The 25,711-nt window shown below is 43.4% G+C and overlaps 1 protein-coding gene across 1 annotated transcript in view; it reads right to left on the bottom strand.

The window, feature by feature from the left end:
• LOC117902740 (protein Star) overlaps nucleotides 1-25,711 on the bottom strand; it is a 32,414-nt gene that overhangs the window by 1,504 nt on the left and 5,199 nt on the right. The window contains exons 2-4 of the mRNA XM_034814317.1: nucleotides 10,604-11,664; nucleotides 293-777; nucleotides 67-231 (exon numbers count right to left, since the gene is read on the bottom strand). Coding sequence (XP_034670208.1) covers nucleotides 67-231; nucleotides 293-777; nucleotides 10,604-11,558 — 1,605 coding nt within the window. The 5' untranslated portion in view covers nucleotides 11,559-11,664. The remainder of the gene's footprint in view (nucleotides 1-66; nucleotides 232-292; nucleotides 778-10,603; nucleotides 11,665-25,711) is intronic.

Genomic DNA, 25,711 nt, shown 5'->3' with positions numbered 1-25,711 from the left:
CTGCAAGCAGTGAAAAATGTGTTGCTTAGTGAAAGTAAAGTTGAAATTTTAGTTGAGTTCACTTACCTCCAGCTCATGCCCCTGCACGCCCAGACTGAGCAAATCGTATTCGGTGCGCTCACATGCCAGCATGATTGTGTAGAGCGGAAAGCATTTGACACGCGAATTGAACCACGAGGTCTCCTCATCGTGCAGACTATTGATGCGCACATCCTCGTTGTGTATGGTAATCTACAGAGAGCCAAAGTTTTGCTTTAAATCTTCATCAACTTTACGTGTTTCGTTTGCTCACCTCTTTGGGATACGTATTGGGGGAGACACATGCCTGCACCACCTGCATGCGCGCCCGTTGTGCATTCTGCTTGCGCAACGTGAAGTACCAACGTGGCTCCGGCTCCACCAGCACACCCATCCAATTGAGATGCTCGCTCAGCCAGGGCGCTGTAATCAGATGGGCCAGTGGACCACTCAGCGATTGGATGACCGCTCCATCCATCTTGCCACCCAACAGATCGGCCACATAGTGGGCCAACTGATCGGCTGTGCTGCCGCTGCTGTTGCCAAAGGAACTGAGGGATGCTCCTCCAGCTGTCGCTGCTGTTGGTACTCCCGCGTTGGACTGCGACGCTGCCGCCGCTGACTTGACCGAGGGCTTGCCCATATATTTGCCCATTTCGAAATGGCGCAGGAATGCAATGAGTTTGGGATCGTCTTGCGCAACGCCATTCAGCTCGTAGTCGCGCGACATGCTCAGGCGGAACTGCTGATGGCGAATCTCTGTGCAGATAAAAGGAGATATTGAAAGATAAGTTATGGCGCAGTAAGTAATATTGTTTCTACGTTGCTGGATAATTGGATTTAATTAAAACTTGTTGCACCGCTGGAGTGGGAGTCGCAGTCGGTGGAGACATGGCGTGCCGTGCTGCATTTTGGCCACGCTTCGCTGCCAATTGGAGCGCATTGACCACCACATCTGCATTCGGTAAATTGAGGGCACTTCAATCATACGAACATGCAGGTCGAGCGGCTACCAGGGTGGAGGGAGATATAAAGCCAAGGGCTCGGACAAATATTTAGCAACAAATATTGCCAAGTGTCATGACATTTTGAGGCAGGAGAAAGTGATGGAGCGGGGTGGCAAAGATGATTAATAGGAGTGTGATGTTAGGAACAGAAGGGCATTGCAATGAATTATTAACGCGTTTCATCTATTGAAGGGAAAGAAATGTGAGGTTAGGAACAGATTGGAATGGAACGACTGTGAATGCAGTCTGGTAAAAGGATTATAAGGTTTGAGGAACGAGGAATTTAATCGAAGCAATTATTAATTAGAAAATATGCGGAGGAATCGATAGCAAGATGTTGCGTCCAACGTTTGAGTGTCGATAAATGTGAGGTTAGCAACAAAGTGGAGTGAAATGGCTCTAAATTCAAGGCAAAGAACGAAGTGAAGGCCAAGATGAAGTGAAATATTCATCTATAAGAAGAAAACTTTAATAGAAGAATGTTTTAAAGTGTAAAAAATCCATTCCAAAGCCCAACGCCCTGCCAAATTTTTCGCTTAAATGCCACGACATGTTCAAAAGGTGAAAGTGTAAAACGTGGGGCGTAACAGCGAGGGCGACCAGACCCCAGCGAAGGTCGAGAGGAAACATCCGACTTCGCAGCCCACGACTAACCTCACCTTGAAACGAAGCCAGCCTATGCCGCCCCATAAAATATAATGAGCGCACGGCCTTTGATATTTAGCACATGACCAGGCACAGCCAAACCCCACTGGACGCTTAACAGGGCCTGCGGGGACCGGCCCAACCTGTCCGTCCATAAACCATAGCAACAAAAAGTGAACGATTTGACGTAGTTTTGTTTCAGTTGCCACACACTCCACACACACACACACACACACACAGAGTGGATGAAGAAAAAACTTGGTTTTATTTGCTTTTCACACTTTCCTTGTGCCAATTTCCACTTTTTGTTTCGTTTTGCCTGCCCTCCGGTTAAAGAAACAACAGAAAACCGTTATAAAAGCCGGCCAAAAGAAATTAAAATATTTATCAAATGTACTTGCAGCAATTTGTGGCACTGAAGGGGCGTGGTTTGGTCAGCCAAAAAAAAGAAGGGAGGCTTTTGCTCGAATTATACAATAATTAAAGCGTCTGGAGTGTGAGGTTAGGTATGAGGGGAATGGAACACTTAAGAGAGGAATGTGGGGAGTGAGTTGCAATTATGGCAAGGGGTTTGCTTTGTTAATAATTTATTTGAATTCATTTATAAAGCTCAGAACTGTGAAAATCTTATGGCAGGTACAGTTGCGTCCATTTAAGACGTTGGAAACTTGTGGAAATGAAACAAGAAGCGTTTTAGATGTTTGATCTAGATCTAGAAATGGACCAAATGAGAGAGAAATCAATTTGTACATTTATTTCCTGTATTTTCTTCATATTAATATTTAAAGTACTTGTAAAAAAATTCCTTTCCATAAATTTGTGAGCTAAAAACAATCTTCGCGTGGCCCATTAATCCACTCAAATCGATCTTCCATTCCTGCTACTTATTCTTTATCATTTTCATATATTTTCCCTCTGTCTTGCAGTCTCCTCCGCGTATTCCCATCGTCATCGCCTCACCCAAAACCCGTAGACGTTTTGCATATATTTTTTATATATTTTTTTTTTTGTCCCAAATGTGCCATGCAAATTTTTGCGACTAAAACTTTTTTTATGTGCCGGTCACAAAATGGCCATAAAGTTTATTATAATACACACAACGAACAGGCCATGGTGGGTCATAATTTAGCTGAACGGCATAGACATTTCAGTAAATTTCCAAGTGAAAACTTTGACTAATTAACGCCACAGCCACAGCCGCAGCCCCCGAACTGGTAGGGAAAGTGTGCCCAAAACTGAAAGAAAAACGATGGAAAATGTATACCAAGGGAAATCTGATAGCGTCTGCTGTGTCTGCGTCTCAGTTTTCAGCGTATGATGATGCCCATTAGAAGTCAAGAGAATTATTGAATCATTTGTCTACCAGCATGGGCAACTCGAGAGCGTGCCCCGAAAAACGGTTAATGGCAAATGGAGGAACAAAACATTATATAATGATCGCTCGAGTCGCTCGTTCGTTTCCCCCTGACAGCTTAAGCAGCTGTGCAATAAAAGCCGCTTAAAACGGCGCATGTAAATCCGATGAAAAGGAATTGAAGAAATTGGTGTACCCGAACAAAAATCTGCCCTCGGGGTCGGGCAGCGGCAATTTCGGTGTCAAAAGCTGACATTTCTAATTTGCACAAGGGGTCACCGGCTTGCCAGTCCCTCAGTGCCCGACGGTCGTCAGGGCCGTTCAGGGTGGCAGTCAAGACAAATGACAGGGCACCGAAAATTATATTCAATGGCGGCGAACTCGACAAACGACAGAGAGGCACACACACAGCTCACCCGAGCAAATTTTAATTGCGGTTAAGCGGCGGCATAAAAAGTTTAACGGAGACCTCGGCCTCGTCGTCCTCAGGCGCTGACTTATTCAGATTATTTCCAGGGGTAGCAGTCGTCAGTGTCCCTGCCGCCGGTGCATACACGCCCTATTCAATAATTCAACAAAGGGAAAGGCAAATAAAGAAACGGGAACCCAGAAAGAGCTCTCTGGCAAAAGTAAAACCCACAAAACTTTTATACATTTTCAATTACGTATAAAAGTTGTTAAAAAACAAAATAAAAGTACAATCGCGGACAGGAAAAAGGAGCGCTTGAAGGAGAGGCACATCTGTAGGATTTTACTACTGTAACTCGACATATTGGGAAGCGTTTCAATGCCACAATTCCCTTGGCAACGATTGAAACGAATGTCCGGTCGGTTAGGGGAACTTTGTGCAGCGAAGGATTTTTGCACTCGTTTTACAAAATTTGTTTGGTAATTAAAGTGATTCTTTTTCTTTTTTATTTCTTTTCTTTTAATAGTTTTAATTTATTTCAAAGTACATCAAATTGCTCCTTGTTAAATGTTTTAACCACTTTGTTTACTTTTTCAGAGCACTACGACAACGTCATCCATCGTATCAGAAGTTTAACCCTTGTTGTGTAACATCCCAAACCAGAACCCAGAACCCCGAGCCCAAAAACGAGCCTGAAATTGCGTGTTCTGCCTTTGGGGGTTCCTCCTGCCGTATTACAACATTTTCTATTATAAATATTCCCATTGCCTAATGCCTAGTTGTGTTATTGATTTGTGCAACGCTTTGGTTTTGTTCTAGGGTTCTATCTGGTGGAATAATTGCCAGTTTGGCGCTATTATAAATGGGCCATTTCCATGCTGTGTCGTACTCAGATGCACGATTGTGTTTATTGGTAAATGGTGATGTGTTCTTGCAGCAGAACCAGAACAGAACCAGCGACAGCCCAGATTTATTAGCACAATTGTGTTCCCCCCTCACCAGTCTCTGTGCGAATGTGTGCCTAATCTATGTGGGTCGGATCTTAATCACCGCCTGGCACAAGCACAAGGCCTGCCCATTAAAGAGTGGCAAAATACAAAAGGGCAATGCAGGGCAAACTTCGGCATCACGTGATCAAGTGTGAAACTGCACTTTTGAAGGGGGGAAGCACACAGCAACTGAAGAGGGAACAACTTTATCAAGACCAAACGATAAAGGGGCTTTGCTGTTGGTTGGATAAAAATGCTAAAGGAGTGACGTGTTCTATCTGATGTGGAAAAACGATTTTTGCTGCAGAAATTATGCACTTCAGAGGCAGAGGAACATGCGGTAAATGGAACAATTGGAACTCTGTACGAGGCTGTACCTGTGGAAACTTTTTTTAATAAATATATTTATAAGGAAAAACATTAGAAACAATTTCCAAAAGAATGCACAAATTTGTCAGATGTTTCATGGCACAATTCCATTAGAAACAAACGAAACGAATCAAGCTGGAACAGTGGCAAAAGTTGCCTTCCCTCAAAGCAGTGTTGAATAACGCAACAACCTTCGATTGCGACCGCTTTGCATGCGTTAAACGTTTCTTTGCCATTTATCAGTGAAATATCTTTAAACAAAATCGCCCTCGAGGGCAGTTTTTCATCAGTTTTCCCTGTCGAACCGAACCACACACGACGACGCAGTATAAATTGCGCAAATGGCAGCGAGGGTTGCAAAAACCTGAGACACAAATGCGGGTGGCACACCAGCCATGCCCATAAGAATTCGCGTGGTGGTTGTGGCAGAGTCTCTTCCACTCTTGGCGCATGCTGTGATAATGCCATTTGAGCTTTGCTTTTCAAATTGAGCACTCGCTGCGCTTTGGCAGGGGGGGCCCTACTCGCTGATCTGCGATAGGGCGAGAGAGAGTCGCCAGCAGGGAACGGGCACCACTGCCATGACACAGCAGACGCTGCACGATGACGCTGCGGGGGTGGATTTTCTCTTGCCAGCCATGCAACACAATGTTGCACACACGAAATTATGAATCACATGGCGGTCGAGGAGGCGGGCGGGCCTGTACACTGAATGACATCCGGTGGATGGGTCTCGCAGGGCGGGTGGCTAGTAAAAACTGCTTAGAAGCAGTCCCAAAGAGGGGCTTGTCGCTGCGTGCTTAACGGGAATTAAGTCATTAGTCTTGGTAGTGGTTGTAGCACTTGTATTAGTGTGTGTGTTTGTGTCTGTGAATTTCAATTAAAGTTGCAATTTGCAAATTGTCACCAACGGCATCCAACCAGCCAGAAGGCTGATAGACAGACAATGTGACAGCCCTGTAATCGCCTGCTTCAAGTGTAAAGATAATTCCTTCTTGACATGATTAATGCCGCGCGACTGACTGCCACGCCCATTTGGCCTTTCACATTTTCTAGCAGGCGTTGCCCAGAGCATTCTGTCAACCGTTGTTCTACATGAAAATTGCACTTGAAACTAAATATTGTGAGAGAAATGCGCTCTTGTTACGCGCGCTTCGTTGGTAAATATGTGGCCGACAAGCGCTGCTGCATGACGCGCTGGCCATTGGAAGGCACTTCACTGGGGAACGGTGGGAAAAAATATAATTATACTCTTAGGAGTACAAAATTCCAACTAAAGGAATACTTTTATCAGTTATAAAATTCTTTGGTTTTTTTCTGCGCACTTCTTCTGCATTTATCTGTAGTTTCGGGCATGATCTTTGCTCAATTCTAATGGAATCTCTCCTAGATTCTCGTTCCAAACTCTCATAGATTATTTTTCCAATTAGTTCTCAATCTCCTTCTCTCTGTAACTATTTCCCTTTATTTCTCATGATTTATCTTCACTTTTTGTTACCCCTGTTTCTGTTTTCTTCAATAAACATTTCCACAGTGCCATTTACCCAATAAAGTACCTAAAGTACGTCTAATTTTCTACCATTCCACATAAAAACAAAACCAATTCCATCAATACTGTAACCATTTCTCTTAACTGTCAAATACACGTGTTCTGGGAGTACTTGTCCTACCATAAAGCATAACCCCAATATCTTTTTTGCTACCCCCAATACGTGTCGTGCCGTTCGGCTCACACATAATTCAGATTGTGGCACGCCTGCCCCTGCCACTACTCGCTGCTTGCACCATTTTGTGTCATAATCCAAACATAGCCTACTTATCGACGCCATGCGATTACTTAGTCATCGATTAGCTGATGGCTGGCAGGCAGGCAGCTTTCACCGTTGTCGTCTTGCCCATTGCCTTCAATCATGCCACGCAACGCTGCCGCATTTCACTTCTTGTTGCTATTGACACATGGATGGCTCGTGCTTTTCTTTTTTGGAATGGTTTGGCAGCAGGCAGCAGGTGCTGCAGTGTCATTAGCCTCCACTTTTGACACTGGATGTAATCGAAAAAAACAAAAGTGAAACGTAAACAACAAATGCCGAGTAAGTACAGTGAGAGCTGCTATGAGAGAGGTTTTAGTTACTGTTTGAACGGGCAAACATAGAGCTATAAAGTACTTAATTCCATCGGTTAATGATTGCTCTTTTTCCTCATCCTTTTTCTATTAAATCCCCAGACTATCCATCCAGGATCTACTCTCCTTCTACTCTTCCTATCGCACAGCACACACAATAAATGTTTGCCGCCAAACATCAAATGCAATTTCGGATGCCCAGCGACCGACAGACCATCAGAAAGTGCTTGGGTCATTGCAACAATTCAAGTCCACAAAAACGTGACGCTTACAACAAATCTAGGGATTGTAATATATTTTGGGGGCCCTTCTAACCATCAACATCATCAGTTTCTGAAGAAGCCAGCAGCAAAAATAAAGTAGAAAAGCGGCCGAGGGCATGTGTAACAAAACAGAAGAGAAGACAGAAGAAAAATCAAATTGTCAGAGTTGGAATTTGTTGGGTTTTCGGAGAGTCATCATGGGCCCAAAAGGTATTTTTTAGCAGCTTGGGAAATGCAGCTGTAAAATGGAGTTGGGGCAGATCTACTTGTGGTTAGGTCGGAAGCCGACACACATTCCAGAGCCACCAACAAACCACCGAAATTTGTCACTTTAATAAGCGCATTTTGTTTCGGGGGTTTTCTCGCTTTACATTTTGCTTTTCGGATCACTTTTCTTGATGTTTTTCGGATCACTTTGCTTTGGTTTTTTCGTATACATTTTCTTCGCTTTTTCGGCTTACTTTTCTTGAGGTTTTCGGCTCATTTTTCTTGGGTTTTCGTTGAATTTTGGGGGGAAGACTTCGACGTTTCTTTCTGTCTGTCAAGTGCAATGATTTGAGGAAATATTTTGGGCCTGGCCACAAAGCTTCAAACGCTGAAACCTCAACCTTTGTCCCCTCGACTGCTGGAACGTGTTAAATTTCGATGCAGTCGCTTTTTGTTCTGGCAGCAGGCGGTGGAATGGCTGCCTGCCTGACTAATTTATGATTATATTTTGTTTATGAATCCGTTCGCTCGTATAAACCTAATAGAGCCATCAATGAGCTATAAAAATAAGTCTGTTTCTGGTTCTCGGACACGCCCAACTTTAACTCCAAGTCCAAGTCCAGTGGCCGCTTCAAGACCCTCATTTCCCTCCGCAGTCTTCTGCCTGTCTAGTCGAACTGGCGACGACGACGACCGCGTGTTGATGAGAAACAAAAGAGCAATACGAAAAGTAGATATATTATCGACCAATCAGAGTATGATATATAACCCCTTTGGGCACTTAACTGTGCAAATGAAATGACAAATTTATAGCACAGAAATCATCATCATCAGCAGCAGAGGGGCGGGCAGCAGTCGAATTTTTATATCAATTTGATGATACCTCAACAAAAGCTTTATTTGTGGCCATCTTTTTGCATTGCTGTCTGCATTTATGACCAGAAATCATTGGAAATAATCATTTTAATATCGAATTTCATGGGCAGTGAATGAAAAATGCATAAAGAATTTATGAATGAAGAAATTAACATCGAAAGGGTCTTTAATGCTTTATTTTCGTTGTGGTATGCGGGTGTTTATATTGGGAAAAGTAACTAAGCAGCCTTATGCTGGTTACCTTTCGATATCTAGATGCCAATTTGCACCAGCAATCTGCTGAAACACTCACGCATTTCTATCGAATGAGTAAGAAAGGAATGTGAGGGCCACTCATTTCACTCGTTAACATTGTTAATCATCCATCACACCTGATTAAGTTAACGGCAATGACAAAGACAATGTCCATGAGTGGCATGCAAACTCATGTAATAAAACGTAAATACCAGAGATAACCATTACAGGGCCTTTACTTTTATACTAATTCGAAGTTTAAAACAAAGGAAAATTATTGCTCTGGAGTGTACGGTTTTCCGCTCAGTATTTTATTGCATTTCAATTAGCAAATTATAGAAATTCTGGCAACATTTTTGTTCCACAAAATGTCATAATTCCATTATTCCTACCTACGAAAAGAGAACGATTGAATCGAACAAAAAAGTTATCAACGCTTTGAATGGAACACTTGGGATTGGAATGAGTACCCGCTGGACTGCCGTACTTGGGCTAGTTACTTGGCTATAGAACACTTATCCAAACAGCCTGGCTTCCCGCTGCTTGCTCCTTTTCGTACGTTTCGGTGGCTCCTTTTGCATCAGCTGAGCACAGCTGACAAATGACACTTTGAAAATGCTCATTCTTTGCATGGAATTTGCATATTCTTCAGTGCTGCAGCCGACAGTGCCGACAAAAATATTCCACACAAAACAAAAGCAAAAACGAAAAGGAAAAGGAAAGAAATGTTGGCGCTACGGAAGAGGCTACCGGAGGCAGCTCCAAAGGAAGTGCAGAGAAAATTGCCAACACTTGAGTGGAATTTTTAAACTGTCTCCTCTAGTGCCGTCCCGGGGAGGAGTCGAAGAACTTTGAACAGCTGCCACAACAACAATCAATGACATTGATTTTGTGCTGTGTGTCTGTCTGTCTCTCTATATCTTTGGGCCCTTAGTCACTCTTTTCTCTTTTTTTGGGCTGCATGAATGAGTCACGGCGATCCATTGAGCAGAGCCAGCACACATTTCATATGCAAAACAAACTAATTTTCGCTGCTACAAATGCGCTTTCCGCTTTCATTAAGTAAATTTTGTGCTGTACTTTACTCCGGGATCCACTTGGGCTCGTCTGTCGTCTGTCGTGTGGCATTGGCACTGCCGTCTGTCGCTTGTATTTTAGCGAATTAAAAGAAATTGCCTCATCCGACAGTTTGTGTTCTGTCTGTGGATCTGGAAATAATGTGTGCTCGTAATGTGGATAGATGGCCTAGCTAACATTTACAGAGACTATTCTGCGATGAGTCAGCCCAGTTCTATAAGTGACAAGGTTGTCTTCGCTCTGTCTCTGTGTCTTGCTATCATTCAAGGCAAGGCTTTTGCTTGGAAATACTAGAAAAATAATCGCATTATCTTGTGCCATGTCTTATCGATGTCTTTAGATACATTTTTATCTGCTGCAAATATTTGTGGAATTTATATTTGTTATCTACATGCAAAGATAATTATTTTCTCACTTTTTAAACCTCAGTCTAGGGCCGTTACTCTTCCCATTTGGTTTCCAAACTATTTCAAGAGTAGCTCCCCATCAAGTGAAGTCATTACTCTGCCTTCTCCTTCGCTAGACTTCAGACTTTCCATTATTATGAATGGCAATTAGATATTCCTTTGACGTGTAGGCGGCTGTCTTTGTGGCAGGCAGCACGTGTCGCTGGGCTGGGCAGGCCAGTGGCAGTGGCAGGGGCAACGTTTTGGGGACAGCGACAGCTGCGCCTGTTGCCAAGTGATGTTGCCAGACAGGAAGCGCCACTAAACACACGCCCACGCCAAAAAAGAGAGAAGAGAGAGAGGAGATTGGCATACAGACGATCTATGACAAAAGATGGCATCATCCATGGGCACAGTGGACAGTGTAGATGATGCGTAAACTAATCTTAAAAGTGTGCCCATTAGCCGGGAAAGGAACCGAACAAACACAGCCTACATCCGGTAGAGAAAAAAAAGAGAGAAAATAAAGAAAAAACTCGAGAGGCATATGCCAAAAGATATCAAATTTAAATATAAACACAGTTAGGCAGAAGGTCTCTAGGGAGAAGAAGGTAGGTTTGAGGATGTGGCAGGAGGGAGAGACTCACCTGTCGTATCCATGTAGACAATCAATGTGGCAAAGACTGTCGCAAACGAGAGCAGGCACAGTGCAATGGGCAAGAGCTGGCGATACGGCGATGGACTCAGTCGCGGATCGAGCTTTTTGTTCTTGTTGCAGGAACCACTGGCTGCAGCAGCAGCACCACCGCCACCTCCTGCCGCTGCTGCTGGACAACCCGCTGACCCATTGGCATGATGATGATGATGGTGATGATGGTGCTGTCGATGTGCAGAATGCTGTGGCCCCTGACCCGGGGCTATGCACGCGCCCGATCCTGCCACCTTTTGGCAGCAATGCAACTGCTGCAGTGGCTGTGGCAGCCGCGTGGGCGTCGACAGTGGCGAGGAGACCGTACTGACCGACGGTGAGCTGAGAACGCTACTCAAATCGCTCTCATCCCCAACGGCGGCTCTGGCTGCTGCTGCTCCACCTCCCACATCTTCCAGCTGTGGATGTTGCCTACTGCTGCTGCTGTGTGGATGCCGCTTGTGCCGTTGCTGCACATGATCCGTCTCATCCGTGCCACAGTCTTTGGTGTTTTGTTGTCTAGTCTCCGCCTCATCGCGGATCTGTCCAAAGTTAACCTCATCCACGTCCTCGCATTCGATGTCGTCATCATCATCGACGGCCGCGTAGTTGGTTCGCACGGGCAGCGTCTTCCTGCTGTTCGCCTCCGGTGGACTACTGATGGCGGGTATCGTTGTTGCTGTTGCAGTTGCTGTGGTTGCTGTGGGCTGATGGACAGTGGTGCTGCCTGCACAGCTTCTGCTTATGGTATACTTTTTGGGCGTGGCCTTGCCATGCCGCCTGCTCTGCGGCGCTGTGGTTGATCGCTGCTGCTGCTGCTGGTGAGGATTACAGCTGCTAATCTCCTCTTGCTCTGCCTGCTGCAGCTGCTCCACGGCCAGCGCTGGATGCGCCGAGAACACTTGCTTGGACATCGCTTTTGGTTTTTCTACTCTTTTTGGGGTTGAGAATTGTCTCCTGCTGCTGCTTCTCCTTCTTCTTCTCCTTTTAGAGCCGCATCCTGGCCAGGCAGCGTTTCAACTGAAAGAGAGAAAGACAGCAAAGAGAATCCAATTAGTCTTGAGAAGAAAAAAAAAACACAAAAACTAATTTCAAAGAGTGCATTGAACTAAGGGAGAGGAAGACCCACAGCATCCTTCATCTGTGCTGGCTGCTGCTCTGCTTCTGCTCTCCATATGTCTGTCTGGGGCAAATCTTTTGTCTGCGTTTTTGGTCCTTCTACCCATGCCCATTCCCATACCCCCTCTGGTTGCTCCTTCTCCAACTTCTGCTCCTGCTGCTGCTGTCTGCCTGCACACATTTTAAGTTTTATGAATAGGCAAACACAACCAACAACAACAAAAAACACACGAGGCAGCGAAGAACAGAGGCCCAAAAACGAAACCAAGAGCAAAAGTCGCTCCAAAAAGAAATTGAATACAAAAACTCCACCACCTGTCAAAAATCGAGAGAGAGACTGCTGCCAGACAAACGACAGAGAGAGACGCACACAGAGAGCGAACTGACAGACACAGACTCTACAGGCAGACAGCAGGGAGGACAGAGACAAAGTGCAAGAGCGAAGAAGGCCCAGAATGATTGCTAAAGAATTTCAACAACAACGCGAGGTATTTTGTGAACCAAATTAAAAGAGACGCAACAAGAGCGAACGAGAAGGAGTGCGAGACGGAACAAGGAGTGAGTGCGAGAGCGAGCAAAGACAGAGGCCTGAACCTGAGCCGCGCTCAGAACGGGGGGTGAAAACTGCATTGCAGCAAGGCATGAGAATTATAAATGGAATACGTGAAACGCAGCTTAGACTATCGCACCTGGTGATACCCTAACAAATCGAATTACATAGGTACAGGTTCTGATGAAATTTGATGACACACAAAATTATCGAAATACTTTTCGTTAAAAGAAAGACTTTGGTTATTTGATTGATTTTATTATAACTATTATTATATTATTCTGATCTTTCTATATCTCTTCTTTAGCACTGCCACACACCTGCTCTAAATAATAATCCACTCTCCCTTGGCAAGGGTATCAAAAACGATTGAAGACGCTGCACAGCGCAATAAAGAGCGAGAAGATCGCAGAGAGGAGGAAGATCGCAGGGGAAGTGAGTGCCAGCCGTTTCATGTGCGCATGTGTCTGTGTGTTTTTGTGTGTAGTACTTGTGCGCCTGCGCAACAGACGAACGAAGCAGCGAACAACAAAAAGTGGAAGAGGCGAAGAGAAGCCATGCTTTGTTAGGTGCAAGCGAGATGGCAAGCAAGTGGAATCGAGTTCATCAACTGGCAGCAGAGGCAGAGGCAGCGGCAGCGAGCAGCAGATGTTTTTCTCAATGTTTGGCGGCTGTTGCCGCCTGTCTCTTGTTCTTCCTCTCTCTCACTCACTCACTCACTCAATGCAGCATGCCCTTACCCTGCATAAAAGGGCATTGACAAATTAACAAGAGATTTGTGGTGGAAGAGTAGTGCAAGAGAAAGAGACTCGACAAGTAGGATGTATGATCAGCAGGCTATAATCTTTACAGCAGACTTTAAACTCCATGGTCTATGGTTACTATTTCTATATTCTCTCTCAACATTTTATTCCAAATAAATATTAAAAATATCTCTTAAAGAGTATTCAAACTTTCAGTTCACGCACAAATTCAATTTCCCTTGTAATATTTTTCATTTTCTGTAGTTTTTGCTTTATGAACCATAACCGTCTTTGGGTTTACCCTCCTCCAACATATCATCCATAATATCCATCCCATATCACTGCTGCCTCTGAGGCTCCTTTTGCGCTAAGGGCAAGGCTGCTGCAGCAACAGATCGCTGACCAGCTACGAGAGGGTCTCTGTCGTCTGTCTTCTGGGTTGCACATTGACTTATGTGGGGAGATGGATGCCGCAGGGCATTCGCGCATTCATTAGCCATTACGCGTGCTCCCAGTTCTCAGATTCTCCCTCTCCACCGTTCTCCTTCTCTTCTCTGTGGAGCTGGGGATATGTTTTGTATGTTTTGATTTGCTTGGAATTTATTGAAACATATCCCCAGCAAAGCCGGGCAGAGAGAACCTGTGATTAAATGCCCTGCTGCTGCTGTTGCTGCTTTAATGATACTTCGTACTCCCCTCTGCAATGCCCCCACTCCCTCGGAAGTGCGTTCTTTAAACGATATGGTTCTTGGAATGTGATCACCCAGGCAAAGAGGAGGCATCTAAAATGGAACCCCATCTTAAAGCTAACTTATCCCGGCTGCCCCTACTGCCCCTTGTTGCAATTGTAAGTTGTGGCTTGTGGGTTGCCAATCTGAGCCCCTGCTTCCGAGGGGTGTTGCCCATTTAATCGATATTCATTTTGTTGGCAGGGTTGTTATTAACCAATTAGGAAAGGTTTTTTTAGACAGACAAAACATGACATCAAAATTTGGTTTACAAATTTGTAGAGTTCTTTGGATAACCTTTGGCAAAATGGCTGCAGAACCATTTCAGGATTTAAAAGATAAGATATTATATTTATTTTGCATGTTCTTGAAGAAATATAATAATGTCCACCACGCAATTTCATTTAAAAAATCCATTCAGAAACATTTTTACAGCCATAGAAAAGGAAATTTTATGGACAAATTTGTATATTCCTCTATCCCAGCTTTCGTTGCATTTATTTTGCATATTCTGGAAATATTGATGCTATTTTATGCTCCATTTGCACAGTTCCATTAGCAGAACAAACTAAAATTAATTCTTAAAAATGTTTCAAATTTTTGGCAACTTTCCCGCGTATTTTCCCCCAACAAATAATTTCCCACACGGCTCAGGCTTTCAATCGCATTCGCTACACTTTCTGGCAAATAATTTTGATGATGGCAAACAATTGTAAGCCCTAAACCCATTGGGAACGAACATTTGGAACAATTAAGATGCAGCAGCAGAGACTTGGCCCAGGCCAGACCCGCCCAACTTTATTGAAGAAGAGTTTAATGTGCTTTTGATTCAGTAATTAGCTGGATTGCCATTTGATTTGTGGTGTGCGTATATAAAGCGCCATGAAATCGAAATACAAGAGAGATACAAAGAGTTTGGAATGAGGAGGGGAGGAGACAAAGTAACTTGTGGCTGCGTCTCTGTCTGGCGTGTGATTTACGGCTTGTCGCACAGCGCATGAAATCGATCGATTATAAAAAAAGAAAAACAAGAAAGAACAAAATATATATAAAATCAGAGGAAGCCGCCAAGCGCACGAATGCTGTATCTTTGCATCTATATCTGTATATCTTTCGATTGTATTTGTATCTGTTTCTGGCACTGTATCTATATCTTGTGTGTGCGCTTTTCATTGATGCTGCCTGCCCCCTTTCTTTGGTGTCTGCTTGCTGTCTGGGAAATTGTTCACTTGGCAACAGCATCCCCCTGTCATCATCAGCAGAGGAACCTCCAGGGCGGCGCCAAGCACTTCGGAGGTCACCAAAAAAAACAATTTTTGGAGCATAGGCAGGCAGCGAGGAGGCGTAGCCACTGCCAATTTTCAGCACATTTCTCTGTGGCGCAGGCCAATTTCCAAGAAAATCAAAAGGAAAGGTAAGCACCAGAGGTGGCAGGGAGGTGGCGTGGGGCACCACTACAAGAGGCAGCAGTGTTGGTGTTGGTGGAAGAACCAACCAGCGAGCGAGAACATGCCACAATAATGTTTTGCGGTTAATGATCGTAAAATGCGATGAACGTAGAAAATGTAACAAAAAAGTAACAACAACAAAACAGAAAAACAACAACAAAAACAAATACAAAGAAAAGCGAGAGAGAGAATCTCTAACGAATGTTTAGAGGAGAGTGTGAAGACTGTGGGGATACCCTTTGAAGAGAATATTTGTAGGGAAACTGCGGGAAAGCAGAAATGAGGAAAATAAAACTTTAAACTATGGTAAATGATTTTTCTTTCGCTATTTATGATTTCTATACTATTTTAGTAATTTTTGGTGGCCGGTTTCATATTTTAGTAGCGAGAAAACTTAATATTTTGGCGTCCAAAGCAATTTCTAAATGCAAAAATATTTTTTTTTTAAATAATATTTGATATTACAGTTATTTCTAACATAAAATATTATAATCAATTTTCAAAAATCTGATCCGTGGTAGTCCGTAAAGTTAATTTTGTTGGCTCTCATTTCTCTATAATAAATTCCTCCTGGAATTAATATACTTTATGTTACAGCATTACCAAAATACCTTCATCTACCCTGTATAAAAGAAAGAGAGCGAGTGGCATAGCAAGGAAGGGCGAACGGAACGGCACAAGACATTTTGATAAAACATTTACAAACGCACTGAAGCATTGCTCCATCATCCATCTCGAGCCACCACACAGCAGAAACTACACAGAACCACAGTAGAAGAGGAACAAAAAAGAAAAGAAGTTAGAGCAACAGAGAAACAGAACCACGATGTGGACTGGACGCTATGATGATGGCCAACGGGAGACAAGAGACGAAGACGATGCGGATATGTTGGCTATGAGACGTTGAGCAGTCGAGCAACAAAAACACAAAAAGAAGAAGATGCAGGCAGGCAGGCGGACTCGTAGAATTATTCTGCTACGCTTTTAACCATATGGTTTATTTATACAAAAAGGCAACAGCAGCAGTGGCAGTGGCAGAGGCAGAGAGCAGCGACAGCGGCAAGCGGCGTTCAACATTGGTAACAACAAAGTGGCAGACAATAAAAATGCAATTCTAAAAAAACCGAGGCAACAACAAACAACAAACAACAACTCAACGAACGTTTCACGTTGCACCGAGGAATTCTTATACGTTTTTTCCCCTGTTTACCTCCAGCGACAGCGCAGAGTCTTCTGCACTCTGGAATGAAGAGCGATCATACAAACGATCCAAGTAAAAAGGCGATGATGTTGATTACGAAATGGGTGACCATCGGTGGATTGCTGCCAAAAAGCGAGGGTTGCTTGGGACTTGGTGACGCTAATTCTAGGAGAGACTTTGTTTTGGAAAATTGTTGAAATCTGAATTTGAAATGGCGAAACATTTTATATTGTAACCCATTTTACAAATTTTTTTTTTAATATTTCTATACTGAGTGATCATTTATCAATAATTCTAGAGAACTTTGAGGTGGGTTAACTATAACAAGTAATTTACTTAATAATCCCTTCAAGTTCACATTTTGATTAATGATTTTTAGTACAATGAAAGTTCTAATTGGGTGAATAATTATAACTCACCTATAAAATTTCTTTAAAAAGATTTCGCCCTTCCATATATTTCTTTTTTTGTTTAAAAAAATTTTCGACTTGTATACTCTTTCATCTTCTCTTGCTAAGTTACTAATTTCGATCACCTCTCCCTTACTCATAATTTTTCTCCCATTTTAGATCATTTTCCACATTACTTCCCTCATGAAACTCCTCCAACAACCCTCGTGTGTGTGTGCCTGGGTCACTAAAAAGTTGTTGAAATTCTTCCAATTGCAAAAATTGCAGCAATTGCCACAGGACTCGACCCTCCTTCAACGAGCACACACCTACCTTAAGGACCTTTTGCCAGCTACTACTTAGAGACGAAGCAGCTACCCCCAAACTGGTCGTTTGCTGAACGCGCTAATGAAAAAATTGCTTTGCACTTTCGCCCTCTCTCGCTGGTGTTTCGGCCACACAGGTAACCGTTAAAGCAAACGTTAAGAAGGTAAGTATTTCGGAAATTTATTGGTAGCACAAAAAAATGTGCAGCCATATGCTGCCGCTGCAGACTTAAGAGACCTGCGAATAGGTTCGCTTCGCTTCGGGAATGTTTGCTGGGATGAATGTGGTGGTGGGACCTGTGTGGTCGTCGTCGTCGGTTCATCGTCGCCTTATCTTGGCTTGTTTATCGTAGAAACGTACGGCCATCGGTCGTTCGGGTTGGTCTGCTCGTCGCCGGCGTTTTAATTGTTTGTGCCGAAGGCGTCCGTCGCGACGTTTGGCTTGTAGGAGTTTTGCCACAGAGCCACCACCCGCTCTCACCCGGCCGCTACCAACAGTTATTTCAGCAAGTCGTTCTAGTAAATTAGCACATAAAAAGAATTGGGAAATGTGGCTGGAAAGTTGCCAAATAAGAGCGGCCGTAGGGAGCGAATCTAGGGTAAAGTTGTGGGGCGGGGCGGGGGAGAGGAGCGTGGCAAATGTGTCTACTGCTGCCGACTGCTGCTATTTTATTGCTGCATTTCGCCTTTGCATGTTGGGAATTTATTACCCAAAAAAAAAAGGAAGAAAAAAAGAAGTAGCAGCAGAAGGAGCACAAGTAGCAGGAGGTCGTAAAGGATCGGCTTGACTGCATTTGGCAGTTGGTTGGGCTCCCCGAGGGACGACAGATGGCGTGTGCCAAAAGCGGGCAGGACAGAGCTCCAGGGCTCCAGGACTCTACTCCAGGCGTCAACGTACCCGAAAAAGTGCAATTCCTTTTGCAGGCATTGCATGCGACAATTTCCACTTTGATTTCCAGCCAGCAGAAGGAACCTCTGACTGCTCTGGTTCCTCTGCCTTATCTTAATGAGAAGTTGACGTGTCTGGGGTTGCATGCCACACAATCTGCCAGCAGTTGAGGCAGGATGGTTTTCCCACTAAATATTACACCAAAAATGCAGCTAAAGCTATGCCGCAGATAGCCAATAAATTTATGGCCATTAGTCCATAAAATTGTGGGAGTTGGTCGGCCAATTACTTGGCATTACAGTGCCTCACGTTTGTTTACTTGCGCTACGTTCGCGCTGTGCCTGCCTTTCCATTTGTTGACTTTTCCATATCAATAGATTGCTATCCGTTGATTCCTTTCGTTTATCAATAGATTTCAATCGTTATGACTTTGCTGAGAGAAACTTAATTTCGTTTGGGATCGCCCCAATGACATTTTGTTTAGACAAGAAAAATTTCCAATGCATTTCTAATTAAATTTTGAATTTATTGGAGAAGGAGAACAGTTTTCAGGGTTTATTTTTGGATAGGGATTAGTGAAATATTTAGAAATGCATTTTTGGGTATATTTTTTGATTTTAAGCCAATTTTCTGCATTTAATCGATGCATTTAATTTATTTCTTATTACATTTTCGGGGGAGCTCTATTTTTGGGGGGACTTTTCACATATTCCCCGGAAAAATATCCATAAACATTTCCCATTTCCCCATATTTCCACAAAACTACGCCTACAGCGAACTATTTTTCTTTCCAAGTTAACTGCAAATTAAATCAGCTGCTGATGCCTGGCACTAGATAATTATGCAATTCTTGGGATAATTTCGCCATTAAACCACAAGACCATAATCTATTTCACATGATCTTGCCCGTCAATTGCCAGCGCGTACTCGCATTTCCATGGAATCAGAGAACGTTATATTAATTTGTACCAAACGCCCCTTCCCCACTTCCACGATACATACTTCCAGGGTGTTCCACCTCCAGCACAGCAGCTGCTGTTGTTGCTGCTGCTTCTGTTTCTGCTGACGTGACTGCAGCCAACCAAAGCTCAATGAAGCAGCGGCAGCAGCAAACAAAAACAACACTCCAAAAAGCAAAAGAGAGAGAGGGATAGAGATGCGTAATGAGCATCACGCACAAAATGCATAGAAATAGAAATGGATCAAGAGCAACAGTGTAGGAGAGAGACAAAAAAGGAGAGCGCGCAGCAACAGCAGGTCAAGCAGGTACAAATGCAACAAGCGCTCGCTCGCTCGGCTGATTAGAAAAGAGTGCAATGTGCGTGTCGTGTCGGGAGAGAGGATCGCAACGCATCGCTCTCTCAACGTTCGAACCGAATGAGTGTGCGTGTGAGAGTGTGTAACATAAACAATATTTGATGAGTGCCGCTGCTTCTTGTTATGCTGGTTACGTAGGGTATGCTGTTTTCTAGAAGATGATTGTCACAAAGTAAGGTAAATTATGTTCTTGATCAATATCGAATCATTATGCCTGAGAAGATGTTCAAATATAATGCAACAAAGTTTGATCAACACCTGTTACATGTTTTTATATGGCAATCCCGACCACCATCCACATTCCAGGGTATAGCAAACGTCGCTAGCTGCCATTGGCTTCTACTGTGGTTGATGATGCAGTGGGCCTGGCGACCGACGCTTCGGCTTCTGCTGCAGTGTTGTTTTTTCTAGCATGACGAATGGCAAAGAGAGAGGCAGAACAGAAAGAGCCATGGAGAAAGATCCCGAGAGAGGAGCCTAGCATAATAATTCACTTAATCAGGCTTGAGCGGATTTACCGACTCTGGATATTTATCAGCCAGCAGCCAGCAGCATCAGCGGCGGCAAAAGAGAAACAAGAGAAACAGCAGAAAGACAGAGAATAAAGGAAAGAAACCCGAATATTGGCCCAGACCCGATAATAGACAAATTGTTGCCCGTTTTGCCGCTGATAAGCAGCAGCAGCAGGCAGACAATGAGTGAGGGAGAGAAAATCGGTAAGTGGATGCGGGCAGGCGGCAGGTGAAAAATGAAAATTGAGATTATGTTTAACAGAAAATCTCCCCTTACTTTTCAAATTCCTCCTCCGCCTCCTACTCCACCTCCTTCCAGACACTTCCATTCCACAACATCTCAAACACATGTCGCTCTTTTCTTTTCTTTTGGACCGAAAAACGGAAGAGGGACTTCGGTATGCATGAATGGGTCCACACAGGAAAAACTCAAGTGGAAAATTTTCCCTTCAAAATGGAAAGATCCGAATGCGATGCCGATGCGATCCGGAATGGTTTTTGGGCAGTGTTTGCATGTGCACTTCTCTTTGCTTTTTGTTGGCCACACGTTCGCTGCTGTTGTTGCCTGACTGCCCACAAACACGAGAGTGCAGCATGACATTTCACATTTTTCTTTTGATTTTTCTCTGCTCATAAAGGAATTGCTCAAAAAAAATAATATAATGCCAGGGATTTACCAGGAAATGCTTTTGGCCGCAGAAAATTCAAATGAGCAGGACGAAGGAAGTTGGTTTCATGATTTCCGTGATAGTTATCAATCTTTGTGTTGAAATTTTCAAGAGAAAAGTCTGCAAAGAGCTACTCGAGTTCTCCACTAAAAATTATTACGAATATTTATTTGAAAGGTTTTATTTCTTCAAAAATCAATCTTCCATCTGCTAAAGCTTCTCCACTTTCCACTCAAAAACCCAAGCAATTGCCACTCAATCCATCCTTATCCTTTACACAAACCCCTGAGCCCTGTGCTAACTGTACCTTGGGGGGACGCCATTGTTGTTCATCGATTGCTCTGCGCATTGCATAAATCGCGAAAGCGCCAGGAAGCTCAGAGCACAAATGGTAATAAATGTCAGTCAAAGTGCAAAGCAGAAAGGAGAAAGAGGGAGAGCAGCGTACAGGAGGAGCACAGAGGACAGTCGTAATTGAAGTCAGGAGTCGCGACTGGTCGTCGTGTCAATAAATCGAAATATAAACTCAATTTACAAAATTGAAATTGAAGCGGACCGCCGCACGCAGAAAAGGGTTAAACGAAGAGGTGCTGCACCTGCGCACAGGGTGTCGTCCTTTCGCCCTGTCGTCCTGTTTTGCTGTGGACTGGTTTTTCAACCTCTCTTACTTTTTGTGCAAATCAGCAAAGCAAATCTTCATACACATAGTGGGGGAAACGTTTTGGGAATGAAACGAAACCATCAGACAAGAAATCAAGGTGTGTGACCTTTTCTGACGCTTTTGTAACCTCTTTGGGCTGCTTCTGCGCCTTTTTATTATATTTTGTTGCTTCTTTCTTCTGTATTTTTTTTGTAGGTTGACGTGTGCGAAACATTAAGTAGAAAGGGTAAAAAACAACTATGAAATTCGCATAAAAGTCTTGCTGGGAAAAGTAAAACGGTTTACGTGCGGATTACAAAAGAGTGACAGAGCAGCCATGGAGGAGGAGGAGGAGGAGGTGGAGGAGGAGTAGTAGGAGGAGGGCAAGAAAACAAAACTCTGAGAGCCAGTGAGGAAAGAAACTCAAACAAAACTTCGTTTAAATACCGTGTAATGGAGTGTTGGAAAGAGGCGGGTTATGACTAAGGGTGTACTTTTGGGGGAGTTTATGAGAGCAGAAGAACAATTTCTGCCATTTAGAGCAGGTGGGCCCCAGCTGACTCGGGTTACACAAACGAAACTGGCTAATTAGAATTAAATGAACAAAATACATTACGAGTGCATGACTAGACTTAACATTGTTGCTTGACTCGAATATCGCTGAGGGACAGTCCCACCGATGGGAATCATAAATGCTACCTTCTGCATGATTTCCAACTTGTTTGAGTGATTTTCAGCGCTTTAAAACCATATTTTAAACACACAAATAATAATAATTCCCCTAACCATAGTACCAGGGTATTCCTGCTTTCAAAACCACAATCTTAGCCCTTTCTTTGCCACTATCTTTGCACTCATTTAAGTTTTTCCTAACCTTTTTGCTTTGGGAAACATATGAAGGCACGTGCGTCGTTGTGCTCGGCTCCTGCTCGACGGAGGCATTCAACTTTGGCTAAAAAGTTGTGGGTGGGCGTAATTAGTGGCATGAATGACGCCGCCTTTGCCTCGGGGTCGTGTCAGACAACGAGCGGCACCTTAATTTGCCAAAAAAAAAAAAGGAATTAAATAAAGGAAAAGAACGAAGGACATGATGGATTTGCTTTATCAATTTTTGCGTGTGGCAGACGGCAGCAGCAGCAGCAGGCAGGAGCCTGCCTCCAAGCACCTGGGGGCGCATTGAACCCAAACGGCAGGGAGAGGGAGCGAGATAAAGAGTGCGGGGGGCAGGGCTAAAATAAAGTGTAGCCAAGCGGTGCATGTGCAGCGGCTTGTTGCAGAAGCAGGAAGCCAACAAATTACGGGCCACACAACACTCAAACACTCATCAGGTGCGACGACGACGGCGACGTCCAATGGATTGTGAGTCGAGAGCAGAGTCGGCGGCAAGCTTCGAGCCAAAAAGTAATTTAGTTCAACTGCCAGCCATGACACATTTTTACGGGGCCTTTTTTTCTGGAGCGAAACGAAACGAAACTGCAGCAGTGTGCCCCCGCCCGCCTGTCTGTGTCCCCCTCTCCAACAAGTGTCATCAAGTGGCAAGACCATTCTTTTTGTTGCCAGTAATTGAAATGGAAGTTAATGCCAAAATGGTCGACAACGACAACGACGAGTCTTAATTGCATGTAGTTTAATATTTCCTCTGTTCCACATTCGAATTTCTGTTTTGTGGGATTAGCTTTACGACTAAAAAGTTTACTCAAAATTATGAAAATATTCGGATGTACATATGTAGATGGGAACATTTGTTTGAACTGATCTAAAATTAATGGAAGTGGTTAGAAACGAATGGAATTGGAGAGAAACGAATGGAATGGAACAACTACAATTGTAGGGTTTAACGCGAAATACTCATTCTCCATCCCAATATAAATTCCATTCCAAATTCCTAGTTAATCAGAAAATTATAACAAAATATTGAATTTTGGAAAAATGAATATTGTCAAAAATGTGAGCCTAAGGAAATGGGATAAATGGAAAACGGGAGTTATTCCAGCACTAAATTCACTGCTGTTGTTATTATTGTTGTAGTCTTTTTTGCCAGTCACGCGTAAACGTTGTCGCATCTGCGAATTTGAATGGTGCCGCTGCCTGCCTGTCAGTCTCTCTGCCTGCCTGCCTGCTGGAATGGAACTTTAATTGAGCTTAAACTCTACTAACGGCACATTTTGCCTTCACGAAACTTAGTCCACAAATTTATAATGCTGCTCCATTCTGCTTTGTCATTGTCGTATGATTGTTGGATTGTTCCATGCTGTCGTTTATCTCTCTGGGCTGAAACTTGATTTTCCTTTGGGGGTCTGCCGTTTCTCGTTTCCCATTCCTCCTCCAACTCTCAAGAAGTTGTTAAAGTCTTACCACCGCAAACAGAAACAACAACAACAACAAAAAACTGATAAAACTTTTGCTCTGCTTCTGAGACTGTTTTCCTCTTTCTTCGTCAACTTCTTTTTTGTTGCTGTGGAATAATTCCTCTTCCGACTTTTGCGTCGCTTTGTATCCATATCATTTCCTACACACAACACACCTTCTTTTTTCGTCTTCTCTGTATCTTTCTTCACTGTTTTTGTTGTATCTGTTGTTCTTGCATTGAGTGTACCCTGTTTTTAGAGGGTATTTCCAGGTTTGAGTCAGCACAGGATTGGGGAGAAGCTTAGAAGTTTTAAGTTATCTAAATACCCGAAAACATTCCACAGATTATTATTTTTTAGTAAATTGTAGAAAATTGCGTCATGCAGCAGTGCTTCTCGGTTGTTTATGGTGTTTGTGCCTTAAAGTTTAGTTTTTCTTCCCCAAAAAAGGGTATCCAAAACCTGCGTTCTCTCCACGGCCCAACCTCTCCTCATGTTTTTGTTCTCGCTTTTGGCTTTGACAACTTCTTTGGCTTTGCCCATGAAAAAAGAATGAAAGAAATAACCGAGAGACAGAGACAGTTTCTCTGTGGTCTAGAAAATCGCTTGTAACCACAAAAGTTTGTATTTCAAAGCGCGAACCAAACCACACTCTGATTCTACTTGCGTCTTCTTTTTGGCTTGCTCTTCTCTCTTTTTTCGTGTCTGTTGCTTTGTTGTGGTTTTTGGTTTTGGTGTGTTTTTTTTTTTGGGCCGGCGACACTTGGATATCTTCTTTTTTTTGTTGGTTGGATTTCTGTATCTGTCGCTGCTTGTTGTGGGGCATTGTTATAATTATGGGAATTATTATTGTGGTTTTCACTTGGGCTTTGTGGTAAAGGAAACCTGTAGAAAACTGGTTCTGCTGGAGCGGGGGAGAGAGACGGAGATGTCTCTCCCCAGACCATTTCTTGATGTAATTCGTTGATAAGAAATCCCGAGTCTGGGAACGTGTTAAAGCTCTGCCAAAAAAAATAAAACTGGGTATCCAGTAATTGCGAATAAATGTTTGATGGCCCCCATTGAAATTAGTTGTTTATTTTCCAGCAGAGAGCAAGAGAGCGATCCTAGAGCTGGGTAACCCATCATTCCGTGTACCAGACTTTGTTTACATTCGGAAATAGATGGAAAACGCAGCGGCAGGTAATGCTGATTGATGGAGGCAGCAGAGCAGAGCAGAGCAGTGGCTCCTCCCTCCCCCATGCCATTCTTCCATTCTTCATTTTTTATGAACTTCTTGGAAATAATCTTATCAGGCATAACTCGTTGGGTCAACACTCTTGTGAAGCTCTTGCCTCAACGGATAACCAGAAATATATCGTATCTGTATAGATAGGCTGGCAGATATGGAGATGGTGGGGCCCTCCTCTGGACTCTCTCAAATTCCCACACTTCATAAAGTGCGCTCTAAGTGAATCATTAAACAAATTACAAATTAGTATGCCAGTTATAAATAGCAACAAAATATCTATACACATAAATAAATAAATAAGCAACAAGATCCTCCATAGAGGGAGAACATTCAGTTCAGTACAGAGCCGACTCTCCCTCCCACAAAACTAGGTAAACATATTCTCTGTCTGTATTGTATGTCCATCAATGTAGTGTAAATATTGGCTCTAGCTCGTAATCTACTCTGTAGGTAGAAAACTGCTGCACCAGCACCACCCACCCATCAGTACCCCGGAGTACTGGATCGATCTTACGTGTGGTGGGGTTAGTCAGCTGTTTGGCTGTGGCTGTTATGATGAGTGGGTTTTCGGCTGAATGGCTGTGAATATATTCGGTTAATCATAGGTACTTTTTGTGGCAGAGGTAAATGGAATTCATTCGAGAGAAATTTGAAGGGTGTTACGGGACCCAGAAGTGTTGACTCACTAAGAATATTACTACAAGAAATTGCAGGGGAAAACTTATGAATAATATTTTTATCTGTAGCAACATATCTGATGAATAAGCTTTCTATTTCCCCATCTATCGTTAAAAAATTCCCATAAGCGAAAGGATACATTCCTAAAAAAGCAGAGAGAGCAACGCTCAAAAATATTCTTATTCCACTGTGGATTGATCTACATGCCCATTACATCTCATCTTTTACATCGTTCCAGCCATCAAAGAATTACAAAAAACTATTGAAATTATAGCCCTAG

This window comes from Drosophila subobscura, chromosome U (genome assembly GCF_008121235.1).
Source record: "Drosophila subobscura isolate 14011-0131.10 chromosome U, UCBerk_Dsub_1.0, whole genome shotgun sequence".
NCBI lineage: Eukaryota > Metazoa > Arthropoda > Insecta > Diptera > Drosophilidae > Drosophila > Drosophila subobscura.
Note: the sequence above shows the minus strand (reverse complement) of the source record. Positions and strands in the feature narration are given on the sequence as shown.